This window comes from Mesitornis unicolor, unplaced genomic scaffold (assembly GCF_000695765.1).
Source record: "Mesitornis unicolor isolate BGI_N332 unplaced genomic scaffold, ASM69576v1 Scaffold36583, whole genome shotgun sequence".
In the NCBI taxonomy this organism is placed as follows: Eukaryota; Metazoa; Chordata; class Aves; order Mesitornithiformes; family Mesitornithidae; genus Mesitornis; species Mesitornis unicolor.
In genome coordinates, this window is record NW_010174585.1 from 1 (window position 1) to 15,820 (window position 15,820).

Genomic DNA, 15,820 nt, shown 5'->3' on the forward strand with positions numbered 1-15,820 from the left:
CCGGAGCCTGGCAGCGAGCCCGGGCCACCCCGGGGCTGTGGAGGTGACCTCTGGCTCCGGCCGGCACTGTGAGCGCGTCCCGGTCGTGCCGCCGCTTTACCTCCCCGCTGCCTCTGGGCACGGCTCCACTGCCCGGGGTTGCACTGCCCTGCCCGCACCGGCTCCAGCCCCAGGCCCTCCATTCTGAGGACATAGCTAGGTTAAAACGCCACCGTTCACCCCTTAATCGTCCTCCAAGTGCTTATTCTTTGCCCTAGGAGTTGCTGCTGCTGTCCAGCTTCCTCCATGCGGGCCCTGGCAGCGTGGCTGTGAAAGAGGAGCAGTGATTTTGAGCAGGGGAGATGAGCTGTTAAATCACTCGGGAAAACTACTTCTGCAAAGGGGAGCCAGCACCCCATGTCTAAATCCATTGTGCGTGAAGTTTTGTATTCTGAATCTTCCGCTCTCTCCCCTAAATAAGTAGCAACTGAGGAACTTCTCAGAGGTGTCCTCCCTGACATCAAAGCACTGACCTGCTGTGATCAGGCAGCAGAGGAAGTATAGACCAGTTTCAGTTTCTGCAGCTGAAGGCATCAGCCCCTCAATCCTCTGAACCGTTCCACCTGTGGCACAGCCTGCTTCTGCATGTGCACAGATAACCCCAAAACCAAACCTATGGCTGTTAACGCTCATTTCGTGTCAAACCCTGTGCTGGAACGACCGTGGAGGTACGGAGCCCTCCTGCTGCGATTACTCACAGCAGCAGGTCCAACATGCCCAGGCCTGGCAGGAGAACTGCATCTGCTGGCAGCAGTGGGAGGTCTGGAGAGGAGAAGTTTTTGTCCTGCTCTTCCACTGACCCCACAGGAGCTGGTTCTCCAGCAGTGCTGGGCTCTCAGCTTGCCAACTGCTGGGTGGAAAGAAGTGTGAGCAGACCCTGAGCATGGTTCCCAACCATACCCACCTTTCAGTGGGTATAAGCGCTTCTAACTTCTACCATCTGGTTCTAGCTGTGCCACAACTCTGTGCCTCAGATGCCTGTAGCGGGGCTGTCCTCTTGCCAAGGGAAAATGAGGTCTGGAGTACAGTATCTGCTCTGGCATTGCTAAGCCTTGCAGTAGCCCTTGATGAGGATCAAGCAGACTGGACCTGGTGCGTCTCCAGGAGGAGAGGAGAGTTTTCCACAGAAGTGTGGAAAAGCACTGGGATATTTTTTTTTTTCTAAAATCTTTCCTCTCTATGCGTCTTTCATCCTGGAAAAGGGGATTTCTAGTGAAGCTGTTAAGCCCCAACTAAGCAGCATCATCTGCCAGATATGCTGTGTAACACCAAAATACTGCAGAGTAAGTCTGCTTTGAAAGACAAAGCCACCGAGAGCCTGCATGAGTCCTAGGGCTGGCTCCTCTGCCCCAGCAGCGTAGACAAGCAAGGACAGGTTCCCAGGGCAGCAGAGCCCGGACCCCAAGGCGAGGCGTTGTGCTAACAGCAGGAAACCCGACTGTTCATAGTCCAAGTCCTGGGGGCGGGGTGGTGTTCCTCAACTCCTGATCTCATGGTCTCTTCTTCCTCCTGTCCTAGTTTGTCGCCCAGCTGCTGGGGTTCCTGATCAGCGTGGTCAGCTCCATCTTCTGCGGCCATCTGGGGAAAGCTGAGCTGGATGCTGTGACCCTGGCCGTGTCCGTACGTATTACTCCGATTCCCCTCTGATTTAAAACATAAAAAATATGTGTCACCAAAAAAAGAATGAAAAAAAATTAGCCCTGTAGGAGTGTGTATGTGAGGACCCTGTGCATAAGCATAGCTTGATGCAACACAAGCATTGCATCCACCAAAACAAGCAGTCGGAAACTGTGCCAGGGCAAGGCCAGCACCTGGGTTGGGAGCTGGAGCCTGTGACAAGCTCTCTGATCTCACCAGACCTAGGCATGCACCTAGGAGCAGAACTGTCTGTGGTCCTTAAGATACTCACCCCTCACTAGAGGACCCTTTTCCACAGCAGAGGAGAGAAGAGGCTATTTGGGTAACAAGAATGTGTTATTCTGAGAAATAGAGAAGGGCTGGAAACTTCCCAAATACTCATAGCAGAATTGTCTCCACACCCAGCTGGGAGGAACGCAGTGATTTGGGCCAGGTCCCCTGTCACCCTCCGTTGCAACCCACATCCCTTGTCTCTCCTCCAGGTTATCAATGTGACGGGCATCTCCATTGGTTCAGGTTTAGCCTCAGCATGTGACACGCTGATGTCCCAGGTCAGTAGCAGCTCCCTCTTTCCCCTTAGTGGGGTTCGATTGGTGGTGTCCTGCACCTCCTGTGCAGCATGATCTGGGCACAAAGGGTGGGAGGATGGCAGCTACCAGTCTGGGGCTATAGATGCACCAGCTAGAGCCAGCTGCCTCTCTGCAGCTCCCCCAAGGAGTCTTGCGTTATGTCTGGGCAGCCAAGGGGCGTGCGATCCACCTGAGAGCCAGTCAAACCCAGCAGCCTGCTGATAGCCACTGCAAGGCATGGGAATCAGGCTGTTTCCACCCTGGGTCCTGAGCCTTTGATTCTCTGTAACCTCACCTTGCTCCTCTCTCCCAACTCAGACGTATGGTGGCAAAAACCTGAAGCAGGTGGGCACCATCCTGCAGCGAGCGATCCTCATCCTGCTGCTGTGCTGCTTCCCTTGCTGGGCGCTCTTCATCAACACCGAGCGGATCCTCCTGCTCATCCGACAGGATCCCGAGGTCTCCAGGTCAGGGGTGGGATCGAGCACTTCTGGAGCAAGCCATTGCTGTGTCGTGTTGAAATCGAAGCTCTGTGGAGCTCGAGTGCAACGCTGCTTGGCTTGGCTCTGGCTTTGCTGTATCATTAACTGGGGAAACAACTCTCTTTCCAGGTTAACTCAGGTCTACGTGATGATCTTTATTCCAGCGCTTCCTGTAAGTCATTGCTAAAGCTGTTGGAAGCTCCATATCACTCAGTGACATTTGGGGAAAGAAGGGAGGGTCTTTGCTCTGTGAATCCCAGGGCAGAATGATTTAGGGTTGTACAATGTGCCCCTTGATCTTGGGCCTTAACAGATATGTAATGGCCAGCAGCTGCTGGACCAGCAAACATGCACTCTATCATCTTGCTGTGCAAAGGCTTTTACTGCAGGCCACGACTCTGCACAGCGAGGAACGGGTGATGGACATTGGAGCCAGGGGCTCCAGGGCTCACCCTTATCTCTGAGATAAAGGCTGCAGCTTGCTGTCTGCACACACTCACAGCTGCTGGGCTTCTGGCTGCTTACGCTGTCCCTCTCCAGAGGGACCCCTCTAAGACAGGGAGCAGTACCCTTGGGGAATAAGATGTTGTATGTTAATGCTTTCTTCCAAGGTTTCCAGGAGGAAGCATGGGAGATTTCCCAGTGGAGCCTGCTCTTTCTTTCCAGGGGGAATGGGAGGTGCCTGTTGTTACTTTTGGCCTGGGGCGCAGCCAGTGCTGGCAAATGCCACGCTTCAACCAGACCGCAGGAGCAGGGTGTTGGGCACCGTGCCTGGCTGGGGGGAGCCCAGGGAAGGACCTATCTGTGGGTGGTGAGGGGTATCTGGGTGCTGAACCATAGCACAGTGGTGCTGATGAAATGAATCCTGGCTCTTGCAGGCGGCGTTCCTGTACCAGCTGCAGACAAGATATTTACTAAGTCAGGTATTGTATAAGTAACCAGGCTCTGGGCCATAAAGGTATTCCTAGGAATGTGGATAAAGTTGGGGATCTAAGCTCATCCTGTTCTGGGGAGAGCTAGGATGAGGAATGTGTGCTGCAGGGCAGGGAGAGCTCACGGGAACCACCCTTACTTTGCTCCATTTCCCCATTGCTACCTCCCAGCTCTGCATTTTGTGACTGTACCAGCTCTTGAGCCCCATGTGCTGCCTTCTGCATGTGTAGCGCAATCCAGCTTTACCTGAAACAGGAGCTGCCTTCTTGCCTTTTCCTTAGACTTTGGTGAAGGTATCTCCTGTGTTTGCTGGATGGGGGCTTGGGCAGTGCTGGGGAATCAAACTCCAAAGTCTTTCCTTGGCTTCCAGGCGATCATTTTGCCTCAGGTGCTGACGGGGATTGCAGCCAACATCCTCAATGTGGCCATGAACGCCTTCTTCCTGTATGCGCTGAAGCTGGGGATGGTGTAAGTGTGAGCAGAGGTGGTGACAGCCTCTTCCAGGGTGCAGGGATTTGCTCAGTGCTGGGGAGGGTGACCTGGGTGCCCAGCTCTGCCACCCTCAGCCAACCAGCCACAAAGATAAGGCTGGAGGCATCTGCCCCATACCTGCAGCAAGTCCTGTATGGGTACCACCATGTATCTCCTGCTGTAGCTGAAGATGTTGGTGAGGATGTAATTTGTAACCTGCCTGTTTCTCTCCCCAGGGGCTCTGCCTGGGCTAACACAGTTTCTCAGTACACCCAAGCCATTCTGCTCTTCCTCTATGTGTGGTGGAAGAAGATCCACGTGGAGACCTGGGGCGGTACTGTTCATAGCTTCATCATTTAAAATACTACAGGAGGTTCCACTTAAATTTGAGAAGAAACTTCTTCTCAGTGAGGGTGACAGAGCACTGGACCAGGCTGCCCAGAGAGGTTGTGGAGTCTCCTTCTCTGGAGACATTCAAACCCTGCCTGGACGCCTTCCTGTGTAACCTCATCTGGGTGTTCCTGCTCTGGCAGGGGGATTGGACTGGATGAGCTTTTGAGGTCCCTTCCAATCCCTAACGTTCTGGGATTCTGCGTTCTGTGATACTAGTGTCTGGCCCTGAAGATTTGGCATTGTCACCAGCACCTGGCAAAGGGATTACTGTCCCCTCACTGTGGGAAGATGCTATAGCCATACATTCAAGGCCTTTTCTGTAGCTTCAAGTACATTCCCGTTGATCATCCTGTCTCAGGATAGGCTGATGTCCTGTCAGCTGTGGTGGTGGCTGTCCTTAAGAGTGTCCATAAAAGCATGTGACTCCCCTTTTGTGGGAGGAGGGGAGAGCACGCGTTCATTCTGCTTTACCTCATTGCAGGTTGGACCAGGGACTGCCTCCTGGACTGGGGCTCCTTTATCCGCCTGGCAGTGCCCGGCATGCTCATGATGTGCATTGAGTGGTGGACCTTTGAGATTGGGAGCTTCTTGGCAGGTGAGTTCAAGTCCTCTTTCCCCACCTGGTTTAACAGGACACCTTCCAGCCACTACTTCCAGCCACTCCTCCTCTAGTGGCTTCAGAGCACCTCCTGCCAGCAGCCTCCTTACCTGCAGGGTTGGTTCTGCAGGATGCTGAGCCTGTTGGATGGGAACCCCGTAGTCCCTGCCTCCTCCTCAGCAAAGGACGAGTTAAATTCTGACCTAATTAAGTGATGAATCTTTTCCAGGACTGCTCAGTGTGGTGGAGCTGGGTGCACAGTCCGTCATCTACGAGCTCTCCTCTGCGGCGTACATGGTAAGAGCTCGGTGGATTAAACTGGGATCCTGGGAGGATCTCGCAAATGATGTCCCTGTAGATCAAGGCTGGGGAGGGGAACAAGGGTCGGTACCAGAGAGATGATGGCTCTTGGGCAGATGGAAAAATCCCTTTACTGCAGCAATGCCAATTTGCCCCAAATTTCCTACTGGGGAAGAAGAAAATCACTGCAGGCTCTGTTGCCACTCACCTCCTCCTCATCTCCTGCTACTCAGGTGCCTCTGGGCTTCAGCGTGGCTGCGAGCGTCAGAGTGGGCAATGCCTTGGGATCGGGAGATGTGGTGCAGGCCAAGACCTCCTGCATCACCGCGCTGCTGTGCACAGGTCAGCCCAGGCCCTGTGGGGGGTAATAAAGGGTGGTTACCAGCAAATGGGTCATTTTCCCCTCTTGAGGCTGGGGAGCTGCTGTAGGAACCCAAACCCATCTGTTTGGGCCCTCTGTTTGGGGAAGTTGAGACCCTGGTTCCTCTTTTCAGTTAGCAACCTGGGGCAAAGGCTTTGGTAGTTAAAAATGCAATTTAGCATTCTGTCCTCCACGTCCAGAAGGCAGAGGGAGTATCTGGGGAGAAAGTGAGGAAAACAGACCTGCCCTCTACTGCAGTATCACTTGGAGGTCAGCCATGCCCAGTCCCCATCACTTGAAGCCCCCGAGATCTGGGCCTGGATGAGGAGCAGGATGCATTGCCCTTGTGGCAAGCGATTTGACGATTTCTTTTTCTTTCAGAAGTTTTTGCTGTGGTGGTTGCAACATTACTGGGAACCCTGAAGGACATCGTGGGATACATCTTCACCAATGACAAGTAGGTTAACAGCTTTTGAGTATTATTACCTTCTTGGAGGGTGTGATTTGTATCCCAGGAGCTGCTCAGAAGCTGCTGACAGAGTTCATAAACCTCCGTCTTCAACAACGTTCCCCAAAGGTTCCTCCTTACTGCTTGGTGTCACTGTACAGCATGGATGCTGCTGACACTGGGACACTGCCATGATGGTACCCAAGCTGCACGCATCCCCTAGAGTCTCATGGGCTGGGATTGGGCTTTGCAGCTGGCGAGGGAGATGTCAGACCTAGGGACCAGGCCACGCTGCTTTCCCTGACCAGTATGTACATCTTCCCAACAGGGAGATCGTTTTCTTGGTGTCCAAAGTGATGATCATCTTTGCTCCGTTCCACTTGTTTGATGCAGCAGCAGTGAGTATTCCAGCACATGGAGCGATTTCCTTTCTGCAGGTTGGGATGCGATGGAGAGTGCAAAGCTGCCTCTAGCTCGCCCTTCATCTGTTAACGTAAGACAGAGCAGCAGACTGATAAACTGTCAAAGAAGCTGCTTGCATTACCTATAGCACCTCAGTGTCCCCTGTGCTTGTGGTTGCCCATTGGCAACAACTCTCACCTGGATCAGGTGAGCACATTGGCATTGCTGTCTTGTCCCAGGCAGTATTACTCCCACTTCTGCCTCAGGTGGGCAGCTGGAAGGAGAGGACCTCTGCGCCATGCGCTCTGTGATGTGGTTTTGGGCCCCTTTGGCTCTGTGGGTGCCCATTCACAGGGCCGTGTTATACACCAGAGCTCCTGTAGTGGTACCTGCTGTGACATGTGCTGTCCTCCCTATTGATGCCTCTGCCTGCTTTCCTTAGGCGACCTGTGGCGGTGTGCTGCGGGGCACTGGGAAGCAGAAGATGGGTGCTATCGCCAACGCCATCGGCTATTACGCCATTGGTCTGCCCATTGGCATCTCGCTGATGTTTGCCGCTGAGATGGGGGTGTTAGGTACGTGTGTCCTCTGTTCAGCTTAGTGTGAGCTGCCAGCACTGCTGCTGCAGGGCCAAACTCTGTGCTCAGCTCCTCCTTTGTATTGGTGGGGCTGGATTCACACTGAAGTGTTTGGCTGAAGCAGGCTCTGAGTATCCCCCATCAAAATGGGGGCTGAGATGTCCCAGCAAATCCATGCTTGCTCCCAACATAAGACCCTCCTAGGTCTCCTTGTCCGGCCCATAACAACTGGGTTAGACACGGGGTGATAACCTGACCTCACTGAAGTCCTTGGGCATTTTGGCAGTGGTTGGCAAAAGCAGGTTTCCTTCAGCCCTCCCTGAAGTGACTCTCCATCCTGCAGGTCTGTGGGTGGGGATGATCGTTTGCATCTCTTTGCAAGCCCTTTCCTTCTCTGCTTTTGTCATGCGGATGGACTGGAAAAAAGCTGCAGAAGAGGTGAGTGTTGTGCTTCTCTATAACTCTTAAGTTGTTAGGTGAGCTCCTGTTCCAGTAGGATGCCGCTGCATCCTAGGAGGGGGCAAAAGGGGACAGAATCTGTCCCTCTCCTATGGTGTGAGAGCAGTTTGGTGCTGAGCATGCTTTGGGAGGGTGGAGACTGAGGTTTGCTTGGCTGGGCAGGACACCCTTGCTCTAGGAGCAACCCTTCCATGTCTTTTTAGGCTCAAGTCCGAGCTGGCCTGAAAAAACAAGTGGAAGACGTGAACTCCAATGGCACAGCTGCTAACAAAACATCTGCTGTGGGTATGTAACCAGGCCTGACAACAGGGAGGGAGCCCGAATTCTCCACCCAGATGGTGAGAAAGAGCACAGGGCCTGGCGCTAATCCTAGGTCAATGTCACTTGTCCTGTACTTAGTGATGGGTTACCATACCCCGTTACCCCTGTCACCACCCTGGCTGCTCCAGGGAAGAGCCTGGGCTGCTGGCCAGCATCTGCCTTAGCTGGGAACACCTGCTGTGGCATGTCCCAGTGTCCCTGAGCCTTGGGCAAGGACCCTTGGGACCATCACTGGTGCTTGTGCAGCACTGGGCTGGGATCCCCTGGCTTTGCAGTTCGGCCCCCCTGCAGCACTCACCTGTCTGTTGCCCAGATTACATCTCTGTTGACACGGACACCATGGACACTGTGGTCCTGCCTGAGAGCATGGTGGGAGGCGAGAGGCAGCCTGACCTTCAGCTCATCACACAGGAGGAGCCTGCCATCGTCCCTGCGCCTGCAGCTGTGGTGTGGAGGGCCCTGATCATCCGCCACGTCCTGGCTGCTGCTGCTGCCGTCGCAGTCCTGCTGGTGGGCATACTGGTCCGGCTCCTGACCAGCAATAGCTAGAACCAGTGACACTGGGGAGCTGTGCACCGAGCGAGGAGGGTGCAGGGGAAGGAATTTCCCCTCAGTTCGCTGTCAAGAGCCACTTTGCTCAGTTTCTGGTTAACTCTCAATGTTTTATCCCACACACAGAGTTCTTAAAGGGGGTGAGGATGTGGCACCTGAGAAGAAAGTGTTTGAGGGCTGGTCCCTGTCCTGCACTGCACTGGGATGTCACTTGTGGCAGGCAGGAGTGTGGCCTGGGGCTGGCCTGGGAAGCAGACAGGGACCTGGTGCTGCTGCCCTGCTCCCTGGGGCCATTTGTCCTACAGCAAGGCTCATTTCAGTGGAAAGTGGCTGACTCCTCTGCTGACGGGGCGTTGGGCGCTGGCTGCGGGCCCTGCTCTCCCCACTGTGTGGCAGGCATGGGGCCTAAACCAACTCTTCTTTGCACTTTTGTAAGGTGGGATTTTTTGATACAATAAAGTTTTCTGAGTAAATGTTGGGCTGGTAACGTCGTGTGAGCATGACCCTGGTCCTTGGCACAGCCAAGCTGTTAGAAGGGAAATGGGGGCTGTGTTTGTTCAACAGCATGGGCCTTGCACAGGGCCTAGCCGCAGCCTCCTGGTGCTGCAATCTGCGGCTGGCTCTGGGTGCAGTGGCAGTGTGGGGCTTATTTTAGCTGGGCTCATGGAGCACATTGCTCCCCTTGGGTACAACAGCAGGATTTTTGTACCTTGATTGCTCTCACACAGATGTTGAGCTGCACAGGAGAGGGAGCTGTAGTGCACAACCTGACAGAGCCACCAAGGCACTGCCATGTGTCTTAATGCACCCTGCCCTCAGCGCCAAGCCCCTCCAGACCTGTCCTAGGCTCTTACCTGCAGCTGGGTGACAACAGCGAGGCCACCACCCTTGTGGTGTGACACAGGCTCAGCCGCTGGAGGTGAACACCACACACAGCTCTGCCACCCCACAGCTCTGGTACTGGTTGTCTGTAGGCTAGAAATGAAAGAGATGACCTAAAGGAGCTGAAACAGCCACCAACCCCCACTCAGCAGCCTCTGCCCTGCTGAGTCCCAGTAGTTTTGGGACCAGAGCCTGGGCAGAAGAGGTAGCCTGGCCTTGCTCTGCCCCATGGGCTACCCTATCCCACCAGAGCCCACCTCCTGCTCCGCACAGACAAGGGTCCATGCCGCGGCGGCAGCTCCCCTCCACGTCCCCTGTGGTGGGCCGAGGCAGGACACTATATTTGTCCTGGCGGAGTGGTGCCGGTGAAACCCAACACTATTGGAGGCCGACAGCTGGAGCCAATGGGGCCGGCTTGTCTTGGCCACCACCACGTTGTGATGAGAGGGGCCGAGACTGGCCACAGCCCTGTCACTGCTGGCAGCAGCTCACGGAAGACTGTGCACGGACCCGTGAGTCCTCCATCGCCGCTGGAAGGGGAGGACGACCCTCCAGAGCTGTGGCAAAGCAGGACAGAGGTATGAGGGTGTGCAGGAGCAATTTGGGATGGCTCAGTCCCTTGCACCAGCACATCTGGGCTCCTCCACGCTGCCCTGACCTGCTGCCCACGCTTCCCATCACCGTGCCGGCAGCAAGGGGCACGCGGTCAGCTCGCCCGGCCCCGGCTGAAGTTCACCCCACCGTGGTTACACATTGCTCACTCCGGCAGGGCTGTTTTAACCAAGCGCGGAGGAAGAGGGGTGTCTCACTCCCCCGTCAGAGCGGCAGCATGAAGCAGGCAAACCTTCCCGAGGAGAACGGCTTAAGCGAGGGGGTGGCCGCCAGCCGGCAGGATCCCACACCCAGCAGCTGTGGGAAGAAACGCAGCTGGCTTCAGCGCCGGGTGCCGGACCACTTCTGGGAGGATGTGAAGAAGCTGCTGGTGCTGGCGGGGCCACTGGTAAGGACCTGAGCAGGGCAGCGCTGGCGTGGTGGGGTGGCTGGCACAGGCACCCTGGGGAGCGGGTCCTTGGCTGGCAGAGGCTGAGTAGTTACATGCACTGAGTAGTTATATGCACTCAGCTAAATGCGTGCAGCTGCCCTCCCATCCCCTGCCATGCTCTGGCCCTGGAGGGGGGGTTTCTCCCCCAACACCACTGTCTCTGACCTTCACCTCTCCTCTTCCCCACCGTCAGATCCTGATCCAGCTGCTGATCTTCCTGATACACCTCGTCAGCTCCATATTCTGCGGCCACCTGGGCAAGGTTGAGCTGGCCTCCGTCACGCTGGCCATCGCTGTAAGCATTCCTGAGCTCCCACCTGCCGATACTGGAACAGGATGCAGGAACGGAGGCAGATGAGGACAGAGGAGATTTTAGGCTCCCACCTTTCCTTTTAGCCCCTCTCCCTACTTGAAAATCTGAAATGCTCACATTCGCTCTTTGTTTTTTTAACTTCTGTTTCCAGGTTATAAACGTTACTGCCATCTCTGTAGGTTATGGTTTGTCTTCAGCCTGTGACACCTTGATATCGCAGGTGGGTGAGATGCTGGTGCTTGTCCTGGTGACATGGGGTTTTCCAGCGTTGGCTGGTGCTGCCCAGGTGCTGCACAGAGCCCCAGCTGCCTCTGTGACCTGGGAAGCTCCCCCCTGAAACACGAAATCCTTCCTGGGTGTTCTGCAGTGTGGTCAGGGCTCCTCCAAGGGATCCCCTCTCTCTGTCCTCTCACCTTGCAGACCTACGGCAGCAGGAACCTGCTGCGCGTGGGGGTGATCCTGCAGCGCGCCATCCTCATCCTCCTGCTCTGCTGCTTCCCCTGCTGCGCCATCCTCATCAACATTGAGCAGCTCCTGCTCCTCATCCGCCAGGACCCCGAGGTCTCCAGGTCGGCTGCTCTGGACTCTGCTGCCATGTCCCTCCCCAGTATAGCGGGGCTGGGGGGACAGTGGTCATGGCCCCTCGCTGACCGTACCCCTCGTGTCCTCACAGGTTAACCCAGCGCTATGTGACGGCGTTTGTCCCTGCTCTGCCGGTGAGTCCCTGTGGTCACACATGACAATCAGCCACCACACATGGGGACTGGCCACCCTGCTCCACTTTTCCACTGCAGCAGCATGGGCCCTGCTCAGCACTGGCCTCATCTCATCACCAATTTCCTTTTCAGGCAGTTTTTCTGTATCACCTGGAGACAAGATACCTGCAGAACCAGGTGGGTCCTGCAGCCCTCACACCCATGGAGGGTCAGCCCCAGCACCAGGCTCCCCTTGACCACGCACCTGGGGTTTTTGTGCTCCCTGGTGAGGCAGCATTTGACCCCAGCACCACCCGGCTGCCCTGGAACATCTCTGACCCTGGAGATCACCCCATCCCACAGCCAGTTGTGTCCATCTGCCTGGTGAACATCCCTTCACGCTTCCTCATGTCAGGGATTTACCTCCAACGCACTCACTTTCTAAGCTGGCACCATCCCCAGAAGTTTACCTTTTGGCTGGGAAAGTTCACCTCTCTCCCAAAGCTTTTGAGAAGATGCCGCAGCCCCCACCTCCTCCTCTTTGCAGATGATCATGTGGCCGCTGGTGCTGAGCGGGGTCGTCGGCAACGCCGTCAACGTGATCGCCAACTGCATCTTCCTTTATGTGCTCCACTTGGGCATCACGTGAGTAGTGCCCGCATCCCACAGGAGGGAAACGGTGATGCCTGGCATTGGCAAGGGACATCTCGGGGACGTCAGCAGCATCTGACGCTGGTGGGGACATGGTGGGTGCGCCCTGGCACCCCGAGGCGGGGGAGGCGCAAGGACCCTGACCTCTCTCATTTCCTTTGCAGGGGCTCTGCCTGGGCCAACACCGTCGCTCAGTATTCACAAACCATTTTCTTGTTCCTGTATATCATAGGCAAGAAGCTCCACGTGAAGACCTGGGGAGGTAAGGGCATCTTTACACGAGCATTCGTGACTCTTCCACCACTTCTATCCAGTGAATGCTGTTAGTCCTGGCGGTGAAATATTAACCTCAGTGGTGCTGCTTCGGTGGCCGCACGTCATGCGCAAGCCGGGCAGTAAACATTAATTCTGAAGAAATGAAACTTTCTGCCAAGGCTTTGGAGGGTTCAGCGCCAAAGCTGGATGGACACAGACATAAACACAAGGTCGTCCCTTGGACACTCTGCTCCGGGCAAAATGAGCTGAGGGTTGCACCGCTCTGTGACCCTCAACATTGACAGAGCCCACACAGGCACACTCTGCTGCTGGAGGTGCTGTGGAGCTGAGGAGCGTTGCCCTGGGGGCTCTGCAGACAGACACAGCACCTCCAGCTGGCCTGGGTGCTCTGGAGGATGTAGCACACGGCCAGCCTCGTCCTTCATGGGACGATGTTTCTCCTCTCCGCAGGCTGGTCCAGCGAGTGCCTGCTGGACTGGGACAGCTTCACCTCCCTGGCCATCCCCAGCATGCTCATGATATGCATTGAGTGGTGGACCTATGAAATCGGAAGCTTCTTGATAGGTCAGTGGAGAGGGGAAGCTGCGAGGAGGGGGACAGGCTGTGACCCAGGCTGGCATCTGCAGCAGCCGCAGCGGCCCAGAGCGACTCCTCTCCAGGCACCCGAACCCAGCGCTGCCTCTCTCCTATCCCCCAGGCCTGCTGAGCGTCATCGAGCTCTCTGCACAGTCCATCATCTATGAGGTGTCCGTCGTCGCTTTCATGGTAAGGACTGGGGGCTATCATCTCCCACCAGGACTCCCAGGGACAGGCCAGTACAGACACCCAGCAAAAAACCAGCTCCAGGCAATGCCAGACTTCACCCTATGGGCTTAAAGTCTTTCCCTGCTCCCTCCTATGGAGATGGTTTAAATTAAATCCTCAGCTCAATCCCCCTCCTCACTGGGTGGTTATTTCACTGCTGCTGCAACCCCTTACCCAGGCGAGCCTCAGCCCCAAGGTCACAGAGTCCCACAGTCACAGACCCCCATGGTCACAGACCCTCGCAGTCACAGATCCCCGTGGTTTCAGATCCCGCTGGGGCTCGGCACGGCCGCCAGCGTGCAGGTGGGGAACGCGCTGGGCGCCGGCGACTTCGAGACAGCCAAGAGGTCCTCCTCCACCAGCCTGCTCTGCACAGGTCAGGGACGCCTCTGTCGGGGTCCTGCACCTCTGCCCACTCTGCTCCCGAGGTTCCCATCATAGCCGGGCCAGGCTCAGAGCTTTGCTCTGTTTTTTCAGGGGGTTTCTGCATTGCTGTTGGGGCCATTTTAGCCGCCACAAAGGACGTGCTGGGATACATCTTCACCCCCGACAAGTGAGTGCCCTCGGCTCCCAGCCTTGGTACGCAGAGGTCAGTTCCCAAAGAGCGATCATTGGTTCTTCTCTGTCCCCAGGGAGATCGTGGACTTGGTGGCCTGGGTCATGCCCGTCTACATTGTCTTCCACTTGTTTGAAGCCATGTGTGTAAGTCCTTGGGGACGCTGCTACTTTTGGTAGGGGACTCTAGTGCTGAGTGGCAGCATCGCAGGTTGGGTGAGGGGGCACCAACTCATGCACCAGGACCCTGCAGAGCATCTGGGGTCACCCTGAGAAAACACTGAGTGCATAAAGACCTGCAGGACAAGGCAGGGCACAGAAATAACTGGGGGAAACGGGGAGCTGGCCCATCACCAGGCTGGTTCACCAGCCCCCCACAGCACTGGCACAGCCCCGAATTCAGCCAAGGCATCGCTCCCCAGCCTGACCCCAGCCCCACTCCCCGCAGGGTGCCTGCAGCGGGGTGCTCAGAGGCATCGGCAAGCAGAAATTCGGTGCCATCCTCAATGCTGTCAGCTACTACGGCGTGGGCCTCCCCCTGGGGGCCGTGCTGCTCTTCGTGGCCAGGATCGGTGTCATAGGTACCCAAAACCCCTATGGGCGGATGCGGCTCCCCCAGCCCCACTTGTGTCTCACCACGACCCTTGCCTGGCTCTGCCCTCCCACCTGGCTGAGGACTGGGCACACTGGGATGGACTGGGATGGACCCTGCAACTACTGAGAGCTTTTAATGGTGTTGGGAAAAAGCAGCTGCTGCCGGGCACCCACAGCCACCCCATCCCTGTGTCCCTGCTGTTCTCGGTGACATCCCCTTTCTTGACTTGCTGTCCGAGATGCCATTGTGGCTGGGTCTGCTCCGGCCGCGGTGCCTGTCTGACGCCGCTGTGCCCTCTGCAGGGCTGTGGCTCAGCATGCTGGTCTGCGTCTCCATCCTCTGCACCTGCTTCATCATCTACATCTCCCGCATGGACTGGAGGAAGGCGGCCGAGGAGGTAACCCACACGCCCAAGCCATCACACCCTGGCAGCAGGAAGGTCCCTGGCGACTTGGGATCAGACAGCATCACAGGCTTGATCCCCCCAGTGCTCCCCAGTTTGGGACTGTGGCCGCATCCCTGTGTCCAGCTCCCTTCCACATGTGCACCCAATAGCCCCAAGGTTTCCCTCTGCACCTTGTGCCACCCTTGGCTGGGGACATGGAGCACAAAGCAGACAGGGTGGCCAAGGCTACCTCAACTCTGCATCACCTTGTGCCCCAGCAGCTCGGGCGTTCCCACCAGCCAGCATCGCTTGGGCATTTTGGGCACCCTTCAGCTGCGCAGTGCTGTTTCCAGCCAGATGAGCAACGCAAGCGGCGGCGTGTTGGCTTTGCTTGGTGGGGATTTGCCCTCCTGTACCATGGCTCTGCCCATCGTGTTCCCTCCTCCAGGCTCAGCGCCGTGCAGGAGTGACCCAGCCGACGTTGGAGGACCCGAACCCGGGCCCTGACCCCTCCTGCAAGGCGCTTCCATCTGGTGTGGGGCCGGCCCCACCAACCCACGGTTACCCCCCTGCCATGGCGGTGCAGGGGTGCGTAGGTACGGCCAGGGGCTGGGCGCTGTGTGCAGTGGTGGGTTTGGGTCCAAAAAGGGTCCCCAGGGGTTCACATATGCCAGGAACAAAATGAGGGTGCAGTGTGCTGCTAGTGATGCCCCCAGCTACAGGGAAAACAGCACTTGCAAGGGTGGGCTCGGGAGGGTGACGGGGGCTGCTGTGGGGATGATGTGGAGGGATGGGGCACCCTGGGCAGTCCTCACCTTGTGGACACCAGGTCCCACCAAAGCTCCATCGAGGGCTGGAGATCTCCACACTGGACTGCTCGTAATCTTCAGACCTCAGACAAAACCCTCCCATGAAACCCCTCAATTCCCCCTGAAAAAGCCCTCAGCGCCGTTCTCCTTGCAGCGGGAGTGGACGCGCAGAACGGCGTCGTGCTGATGGGCATCACCAGGATCGAGGGAGCGCCGTACCAGCTGGAGCCCCAGGACACGACTGCCAGGTCCCCTCCAGCCACTGCTGT

The 15,820-nt window shown here is 56.6% G+C and overlaps 2 protein-coding genes across 2 annotated transcripts; both read left to right on the forward strand.

Annotated features, from left to right (window-relative positions):
• Nucleotides 1–1,557: 1,557 nt before the first annotated feature.
• LOC104534295 (multidrug and toxin extrusion protein 2-like) lies at nucleotides 1,558–8,541 on the forward strand (the record flags this gene model as incomplete). Its single annotated transcript, XM_010181095.1, has 16 exons — nucleotides 1,558–1,659; nucleotides 2,160–2,228; nucleotides 2,565–2,713; nucleotides 2,858–2,900; nucleotides 3,607–3,651; nucleotides 4,032–4,129; nucleotides 4,369–4,466; nucleotides 5,007–5,120; nucleotides 5,353–5,420; nucleotides 5,657–5,765; nucleotides 6,166–6,241; nucleotides 6,561–6,630; nucleotides 7,077–7,209; nucleotides 7,556–7,650; nucleotides 7,875–7,956; nucleotides 8,306–8,541. Coding segments are annotated over 16 exons (1,587 nt in total), but the record flags the coding sequence as incomplete, so codon positions are not given.
• Nucleotides 8,542–10,255: 1,714 nt separating this feature from the next.
• On the forward strand, nucleotides 10,256–15,816 carry LOC104534611 (multidrug and toxin extrusion protein 1-like; the record flags this gene model as incomplete). The annotated part of the gene is made up of 17 exons (XM_010181096.1): nucleotides 10,256–10,426; nucleotides 10,662–10,763; nucleotides 10,933–11,001; nucleotides 11,202–11,350; nucleotides 11,455–11,497; nucleotides 11,630–11,674; nucleotides 12,024–12,121; nucleotides 12,292–12,389; nucleotides 12,854–12,967; nucleotides 13,101–13,168; nucleotides 13,475–13,583; nucleotides 13,685–13,760; nucleotides 13,840–13,909; nucleotides 14,211–14,343; nucleotides 14,660–14,754; nucleotides 15,191–15,338; nucleotides 15,706–15,816. Coding segments are annotated over exons 1-17 (1,699 nt in total), but the record flags the coding sequence as incomplete, so codon positions are not given.
• Between the last annotated feature and the right edge of the window lie 4 nt (nucleotides 15,817–15,820).